General features: G+C 52.0%; 1 protein-coding gene across 1 annotated transcript; it reads left to right on the top strand.

Annotated features, from left to right (window-relative positions):
- The first annotated feature begins 390 nt into the window (after positions 1–390).
- LOC136639186 (vomeronasal type-2 receptor 26-like) lies at positions 391–9,131 on the top strand. Its single transcript, XM_066613190.1, has 9 exons — positions 391–611; positions 1,792–2,083; positions 2,341–2,590; positions 2,942–3,141; positions 5,292–5,522; positions 6,384–6,510; positions 6,978–7,267; positions 7,451–7,681; positions 9,039–9,131. Exons 1-9 carry the CDS (start codon positions 391–393, stop codon positions 9,129–9,131), a joined length of 1,935 nt encoding a protein of 644 aa, XP_066469287.1.
- Positions 9,132–9,224: the final 93 nt, after the last annotated feature.

The raw sequence follows: 9,224 nt of genomic DNA, 5'->3' as shown, positions 1-9,224 counted from the left end.
CTGGAACTGCATTCTCGCAAACATGTTTTCTCCAGCTCACACCTGCGCATGGAGACACACAGGGAGTCCAGGTGTTGCACTGATGACTGCCCTCACTGTTATTACCCAAATCACGGTGTTCTATTCTCCAAAGGTCAAGGAACTCTTTTTTCTTTCTTAAAGATCATCTCTAACTTCATCAACAGAGACTGTGTCTGAAGAAGCAGCTGCAGAAATAGCTTCTGGTCCACGGAGAGCTCGGAATGGGAATTCAGCCAGGCAGGGCCTCTGCTGTGAAGCTTCATATCAGCCCCTTCAGATGCAAGCCACTGAAAGGACTTGCAGCCTCCGCCTGGCAAGGCGGTCTTGGCTTCCAATCCGTGGCTGGTGTTGGAGAGCAGATGCTGGGAGATGACTGCGGCAGGGGTGCCCAGACTGCTGCTGCTGCTCCTGGTCCCTGTGGCCTGTGGGGGACTAAAGGCAGAATGCCCCCAGTTTGTGAACAGGGAGGAGAAGGAGCTGCTCAATTATTACAGGCCAGGAGACTACCTCCTCGGTGGGGCCCTTTCCACGAACAGAGTCACATTTGAGCCACGGCCCTTGACTGAGCCTCCCTCAACCAGCATTTCCAGGTAAGTCAAGAGGGGCTGGTGATGATGGCTTGGTGGCTGCTACAGCCCCTTCTGATGTCATGGCTTCCAGCCACCCCAAATGGGGGGGGGCTTTTCCTATTGTGTCCTTGTCTCGGCTAAATCAGCAATCCTTCTGCCTATGGGGGAAAATCTGGGAATGCATCCACACACTAAGGCACCATTTGGAGTGCCACTTCACAGCTGTAGTCAGTTGCAGTCCCCACAATTGGGGAGAGTGCCCCCCCCCCCGAGCTCACTGGTGGTGATTTGAACCTGTGTGGATCCCAGCTCCTCTTAGCAGGTCCACATCCCCACCACCCACACCCTGCAGCCCTGGGCAGTGGGTCAGGCAGTTGCAGTTCTCTGCAGTCCTGAACCCTCCTCTGCCCTCCCCTAAGAGGCTGCTTAGGGAAACCACATCACCAACTGACTCCCAATTTCTCCCTCTTCCCCCCAACCTCACAAGTCATGAGCCTGGCCAGGCAGAATGATCAATGATGACTTGATTAATTCACCCTCCCTTGCAAAAGAGGCAAGCCCCCTGCAGTCCTCAAGGTGCCAATTCAGCCCCTGAGCAATCAGCCAGCCCTGCAGTGATTCTAGGGTGGGTGCAAATCCTCTGGCCATTGCTGTTGGGAGGGAGATGTGCTGGGCTCTGAGAAGCACCTGCATCTCCAGGGAATGTGTCCTTTGCACACAAGGCCATTGTGATTCCTGAGCTGGGCTCCCCTGACCACCATCCCAACCAATGAAATCTTCCCCCAAAGGTGATGGCAAAAATCCCCCCTCCCAGCCCCTAACAGAGAGAGCACCTGCTTTGCATGCCAGCTTCAATCCCTGGCAGTCCAGCCTTTGAAAGATCCCCACCTGACACCCTGAGGAGCTGCTGCCAGTCAGCGGGCAATGCTGAGCTCAGGGGCCAAGGGACTGACTCAGTCCAGGCAGCCTTAGATGCTCACCTGTGCAGAGGATGGGGGTAGGGGAGGGGCCCTGCCCTGGCTTCCTTTTAGAGTGAAGATGGTTGGTCACCTCACAGCATGGATGTCCAGCCTGACACGCCCAAACCCTTATATGGGAAACCCCTCATGTTTCGGAACTAGACCTGAAGTAGCCACAATTCTGACCCCCAACAAAATCCAGACCTTTGCATCAACAATCCAGCACAGTCCTTTTGTTTCAGTAAAGCAGACACACAGTACTGGCTCATCCTGTCCTTCCTGTTTGCCACTGAGAAGATCAACCGGGACCCCAGGCTCTTGCCCAATGTCACTCTGGGCTACAACATCTACAACACCTATTCTGATGCCCGAGTGACTTCCGATGCCCTTGTAGACCTGCTCTCCACTGGAGAGACACGTGTCCCAAACTACAGCTGTGGAAGGAAGAGACGGCTGCTGGCAGTTCTTGAAGGGGCTGAAGCTGACCTCTCCAGCCATATTTCGGCCATGTTGACTGCCTACAAAATTCCCCAGGTGAGAGTGGGTGGAGGGCACAGGCTGCGTCTCGTCCCACGTGGCTGCCTCCCATCCAAAAATGAGGTGGGGCATGCAGTGTGTGAGAAGGCTGAACAGAGAAGCACTGCCTAGTTCCGTGGACGTGTCCTTGCAGTGGGTGGGGGCTTCCTTGCATCAGAATGAAACAGGGTTTTGTTCACTGTTAACAAGCTGAGGCCACCAAATATGTGACCTGAAGATAAATCCAAACATCCATCTCTCCTTTCCCTTCCCAGGTCAGTTATGCTTTCACGGCTCGTGGTCTGAATGACAGAACTCGGTCCCCATTTTTCTATCGGACGGTCCCCAAAGAGCCCCAGTACGTGGGGGTGTTCGGGCTGCTCCTGCACTTCCAGTGGTCCTGGGTCGCTCTGTTTGCTGCAGATACTGACAATGGAGAGCGGTTCATCAGGACCTTGACGCCCCTGTTAACTCAGAGCGGCATTTGTGTCGCTTACTCCCAGAGCATTTCGGGGCTGTCTACAGGTAAAATACTGCTCCGTAAGGAATCACTCCTCAAGGGGAGACAAGTCAATGTGTTCCTTTACCATGCAGATTCCTTCATAGATGGAATATTCATGATACAACACGTAGTTGAAATCTTAATAAAACCCATAGTGGGGAAAATCTGGATCACAACAGCCTTTGGGGACATCAGCTTGAACCTGAGGCCACATCATAAGTATTTCCAGCACATTCAGGGTCTTTTTTCCTTCTGCATCCGGTCAATGAAAAGGATAAATTACAATGATTTCAAAATGCTTCTCTTCACCTGGCAGCGGTTAATGGAGGGGGGATTTCACTGTGCGTTTCTGAAGCCTGTTCTGTCCGCGAAAGGCTGGACGAGGTGCAGAGAAAGACCGCAGCCCCTGCCTTGGGATGTGATGGAAAGAGCCCTGGCCGTGGACAGCTATGCCATCCACAGCGCTGTCCAGGCTGTGGCACAAGCCTTACACGCCGCGTCTTCATCTCGACTCCGGCGGAGGGTGATGGAGGCCGAAGGCAGCCTGGAGGTTCCGAGGGTGCAGCCGTGGCAGGTACTCCTCTCCCCACCCAGACAGTCAGGGCTACTGATGGGCCTTGGAACAAGGTCAGAAGGAAGTGAAATGGCACGTATCTTTCAGGGGAATCCAGATGTGAATCTCCCTGAACAAGTCCTTCTCTCTGCCCCCTCCAAGTGGCTCCAGGTGACACAGACCATCCAGCAGCAGCCCCCGAGGCAGGGCCTAGGAAAGGGGGTAAAGGGGGTAATTTGTACCCGGGCCCAGGGTCAAAAGGGAGCCAAAGGAGGGGGCCCAGAAATTTCCTAGAATCTGATATTTTCCAATCTCACCCAGACTCACTGCCCACATAGGATGCTGGGGGCATAACCGTGGGCACATGACAGCAACTGTTGCCACAAGCCATACACACCAGGCCCAGGAACATTCCTGAACAGTGTCACATCTGAGAGGAAGCACAGTGTCACACCTGATAAGAGGATCCACTTCTCATGAAGGAGTGTAGAGGAGCTCAGGGACATGGCTGTGGGACTGCAGAAGTCTGTTCTGGTGCAAACAGGATGCTTTTCATTCTGGTGTGAGTCTGAACACTCATCTCCTGCAATGGTTTTCTGTATTGGAAAGATCTAAGAAAGACTTAGGAGTGGGTTTGGTTTTCCGTATTACTGTATCTAGCGACCAATGCCGGGCAGGCAGGTAGACCTGAGTTCTGTATTGGGAAGACTGGTAGACCTGGGCTCCAAAGATTGCCACTTTCCCCCTGACTGTTTGGCCCCCATTGCCGCCTGTCACTATATTTCACCCCCTCTGTCTTTGGGAAGGGGCCCAAAGTAATCTTTGTACCCCCTGAGAAGATTCCTCTCAGTGGCCCTGCCCCAAGGTGCCACTATCACTTGGGGGACACTTGGCTAGCTCTGCCTGCCCTTTCCTTCTGCCCCCCCTCACCAGCCTGGACCGCCACACTGGCCACCATTAGCCCCACTGGCATCTCTCTCTCTCTCAGTCAAAGCCTGTACCTGCACGAGAGTGTGTGTGTGGGGGAGGACTAGAGATCACACTTGCAGCCAGGATGCCTTTGCAATGAAAGCATCAAAACCCTTCCCTTCTTCTGGGCAGACTGTGCTGCAGATCTACACATCTAGCTTAGCTCAGATGCAGCACAGGACAGGCCGGCTTCATACAGATTTCACACTGGAGCAAAACATTCAGATGCCTCTGTGAAGGAAAAATGGGGGGGTGGTGGCCGGGGCATAGCTGTGCGTTGTGGAGAGCTAAGAGTTCACTGCCCCTGTTTTCTGCTACCATCTGTTTACTAGGGAAACTGGTGGTTGAGTCCATGCCACCATTAAAGCCAGGCAGAAAGAGAACACCTTGAAAAAGCCCTCTTCATAAGAACATCAGAAGAGCCCCGCTGGATCAGGCCAAAGGCCCACCTAGTCCAGCTTCCTGTATCTCACATTGGCCCTCCAATGCCCCAGGGAGCACACAATACAACAGACACAACATCTGTCACGTTGCCCTCCCCTGCATCTGGCAATCAGAGACAGACTGCCTCTACAACGAAGAGCTTGCACAGACCTACTATGACTTGTAACCAGTAATGAGCTTCTCCTCCAGAAATTTGTCCAATCCCCTCTTAAATGCCCCCAGGCAAGGTGCCATCACTACTTCCTGTGGCAAGGAGTTCCACAGACTAATTACATGCTGGGTAAATAAATATATTCTTTGTACTAACTCTCCCAATTTCTAGACCCAATTTCCCTTCACCTGTCAAGGCACCAGTGATATTGCTAACACAGGTCCAAGTTGACCCATGGCGACAGTGGGGGCTTACCCTGAAGGAGGGGAACAAATGTTCCCTTCCGCCAAGGAGGCCTCAACATTCCCAAACTCCCTCCCCTCACAGGATTCAGCAAATGCCACGTTGGGGCTGCTCTGTTACCACATGGGGAGTTGTGGTGATCGAGTTGCCTGTGTCTCTCCTGGACTGACTCAGGATTCAAGGCAGAGGCGTACCTGGAGGGGGCAAGTGGGGTAGATCTGCCTCTGGGCAGCAGAATAGAAAACGGGGGTTAGAGAAACCAACCAACCAAACAATTGGCATCGTCCCTGACTCATAGGAGATTCAATCTCTGTGAAATACCCAACACAGTTCCCTGACCTCTGATGTTTCTCTTTTGTGCCAGCTCCATCCTTTCCTGAGGAACTTCGGAGTCTACAACAGTTCCCTGGACGGCCTGTATCTGGATGGGGACGGGGATCTGGCAGCCGACTTTGACATAGTGAACTGGGTGGCTTTTCCCAACAAGTCTGTTGTCAGAGTGACAATTGGGAGCCTGGCAAGACGACACAGCCCACCAGGCCTCCACGTCACCATAGACCAGAGCGCCATTGAGTGGCCTGAACGGTTTAACCAGGTGGGGAAATCCATGATTTCTAACATCTAATAAAATATTAGATGCATCATATCAAGTTTCAAAAGCTGAGAGTCCTTTTCCTGCCCACATATTTTGCAAGACAAAACTCCTGACAGCAGGAGTAGAGCAAAGGCGGGAGCAGTGTGTGATGGGCAGGCAACAAATGTGGGTTCTGGTGGCACCAAACAGAGCTAAACATGGCTGGGGCAGCCACACCTAAACCCCAATGCAAAACAAGGTGGGGGGTCCCTGAAGTTGCAGTCAGTGACTTAAACTGGCAGCTGGAGAAGCTGAGCTGCAGCAAGTGGAAGAGCCTCCTCTGTTGACAGGGCAGAAGGTCTTTAGGAAAGTCTTAGACCCATATCAGTCCTGTTGCAGTTTGGGTTGGGGAGTGGAACTGCCTGGGTGGCCTTGGAGGACAACCCACAGCAGAATCTGGGTGGGCAAGTGTGTTCTGCAGTGGAATTCAGCACCACCAGCTATGACGTTTTTCGGGACCACCTGGCCACTCTGGGGTTGGGGGCAGTGTGTGGTGCTGGTTCCAGACTTGCTGGAGAGTGGTCTGCACGTGGCAGCACTGGGGCTCTGTCCTTTGACCTCCTGAGTCCCACAGGATCCTACCTTGTCAGGAGCCCATGCTGGGAAAGCCAGGATTTGGAGTGCAGCATCACCATGAGGGCCAGGGAGGGGTCTTTTCCCAGTTCTGCCCCCAAGCTCTGCCCTCAAGAACCGTCTTAGGGTGCCTGCTAACCTCAGACTCGAGGTCCTGTTAGGTCTTCCCAACTGTGTGACTCAATGCTACAAACAAACTGCTCCCCCACCACACAGATTCTCCTTGATGCACCTTGTCTTCCTGCGTAGACCCTGCCTCAGTCAAGGTGCACCGCCAGCTGCCGCCCGGGATACAGCAAGCTGATTCAGGAAGGAAGGCCGCTGTGCTGCTACGCGTGTGCTCGGTGCGCAGAAGGGACCGTCTCCTCCCAGGAAGGTGGGGGGCTCCAGAGCGATGGGCTGTTCGTGGGGAGTGGGGCAAAGGTTGACTCAGACCCATTCTGTGGAGGTGTCCAGACAGTCCTTAAGTCAGAGCCCTTCTTGCTTTGTCTACATTTAACAGCCATCATTTATTTCACAAAATGAGTAGCGAGAAATTACTCCGGACAGTAAACTGTGTCCCTGTGGGAAGGCTGGAGTCTTCCTGTGTGTGTCGCTGACACCTGCTGGAGCAGGTCAGCCAGTGGGAGGGGGGAGCGGGGTAAGGACAGGGAGGAATGGGGCCGGAGGACAGAGCGAAGAGAGGGCAGAGTTATCGGACCTCCCCCATGCTCAAGCTAGATACATTGTGGGTGTTTCTGGCATGGTTGTACTGGTTGGGGGTGAGTTCATTGGGCTGACAGACTATTATGGGATGTAAGGCACATTAAATGATATTGGAGACAATCTTTTTTTCCATTTCAGATGCAGATCATTGCGACAAGTGTCCAGAAGACCAGCATCCAAACAAGGCCCAGACTCAGTGTGTCCCCAAAGTCATAACTTTCCTGTCCTACGAAGACCACCTGGGGGCCCTTCTGGCGTCTTTCGCCCTGCTCTTCTCCCTAACCACGGCTTTTGTGTTAGGAGCTTTCATCAAACACCGGGAGACTCCAGTAGTCAAGGCCAACAACCGGGATCTCTCCTACGTCCTTCTTGCCTCCCTCCTGCTCTCCTTTTTGTCCTCCTTTCTGTTCATCGGCCGGCCAAGGAGGGTGACCTGCCTCCTCCGCCAAACGGCCTTCAGCATCATCTTCTCCCTGGCCCTCTCCTCTGTCTTGGCCAAAACCGTCACCGTGGTGGTGGCCTTCATGGCCACCAAACCAGGAAGTAGAATGCGGAGGTGGCTGGGGAAGGGCTTGGCCAATGCCATCATCCTCTTGTGCTCCGCTGTCCAGCTCGGCCTCTGCACCGCCTGGTTGGGGATCTCTCCACCCTTCCCAGACTCCGACAGGCACTCCCAGACCGGCCAAATTGTCCTGCAGTGCAACGCGGGGTCCGTCACCCTGTTCTACGGTGCTTTGGGCTACCTGGGTTTCCTGGCCGCCGTCTGCTTCACAGGGGCCTTCCTGGCCAGGCGGCTGCCTGGGGCCTTCAACGAGGCCAAGCTGCTCACCTTCAGCATGCTGGTCTTCTGCAGCGTGTGGGTGGCCTTTGTGCCCGCCTACCTGAGCACGAAGGGGAAGCACACGGTGGCCGTGCAGGTCTTCTCCATCCTGGCCTCCAGTGCCGGGCTGCTGGGCTGCCTCTTTTTCCCCAAATGCTACATTATTTTTCTGAGGCCAGATCTGAATAGAAAGAAGCAGCTGATGATGAAAAGGAAAGATAGTGTCTGACTCACTGTTGGGCCAACCGCCAGGCCAGGCAGAGGGAGGGGGCCGTGCTTGTTGAGCTGGAATCTGCATTTTACTTGGACCAAATTCAACAGGATCGGTTTGCAGGTTGGGGATACACCTTGACCCCACAGCTTCTCTTGGAGGTCCAGGTGGCCTCATGGAGTCCTCAGGTAGCCTCAGTTTAGCTCACCTGTTAGCTTCAGCCTTTCATGGAGATTTCTGAGCTAACCTCAAAATCTGCCATAAAAAGAGTTTTATTTGGTTTTTCTTATTTAAGGGGGAGGTGGATGGGTAATAACTGTGGCTCCATCTGCTGACACTATACTACCTGTGTCAGCTACCTAGTATGCTTTTAAAGTGATTATGATTTATAGTTTGAAAAAAAAACAGGTAACTCTGCTTTCTGCACTTCTGCCTTTGTCAAACACCAAAATCTGTGAAAACATACAAGCCTTTTTACCCACCTCCAGCAGTGGTTATTCCCATTTGAGGGCTCAATCCTGTCCAACTTTCCAGCACCGGTGATAGGGGAGGTGGTCTATAACCTGCTGTTTTATGAGCTGTTGTATTTTTTGTAAAAAATTATGTGCCTCTGGGGAAAGACTAATTTGCTTTGTAGGATCTTGACCTTCTTTAAGGTGGTAAAACAGCGGTTTTAACAGTTGTGTGGGTAGCTTGAAATATGAGTGTACCCAATTGATGTGTCTTAACAGTTGTTATAATTGTACCAGAGTTAACCATTGTGAAATTATTAATTCAGGTGTTACAGGTGCAACATAGGAGGAGAGCATTTTATGCCCAAGGTACAAATAAGGTGTTTGTGGCTGCACTTTTTTTGGTGCTATATGAAGACCAAACTGTTGTAAAATTTGAGACAGGTCTTGCAAAAACAAAGGATTTAATTGAGGACCTGCTATCAAGATATCATCTATATAATCATAAACTATGAATTCTAAATATTTATTTTTACATGGCTTTAAAACTGAATTTACATATTGTTGGCTTAGAATTAAACTATTTAGCATGCTTTGGGCTGTTTAACATGCTCTGGGGCAAAACTTGCTAATGGTACTTTTGGCTTTCTTTAAGGTGGTTGAAACTCACTGGGCAATACTGTATTCTTTGCAGGGGTTAAAACTATGTGCCTTAGGTGCTTCGGATCCTCAGGAATGCGACGCCACACCTCAAGTATTATGTTAGCAACCTGACCACATGCTTGATGGTTGGCGTAATGAACCTGTAGTTCTGCTATGTTAAAGGCCCCTTCACCTAACAGCATGTCTGCTGTAATATGTACATTATTATCCAGGTTGCTAATGGATTGTTGTATATAAAG

This window comes from Tiliqua scincoides, chromosome 2, assembly GCF_035046505.1.
Source record: "Tiliqua scincoides isolate rTilSci1 chromosome 2, rTilSci1.hap2, whole genome shotgun sequence".
Taxonomy (NCBI): domain Eukaryota; kingdom Metazoa; phylum Chordata; class Lepidosauria; order Squamata; family Scincidae; genus Tiliqua; species Tiliqua scincoides.
Note: the sequence above shows the minus strand (reverse complement) of the source record. Positions and strands in the feature narration are given on the sequence as shown.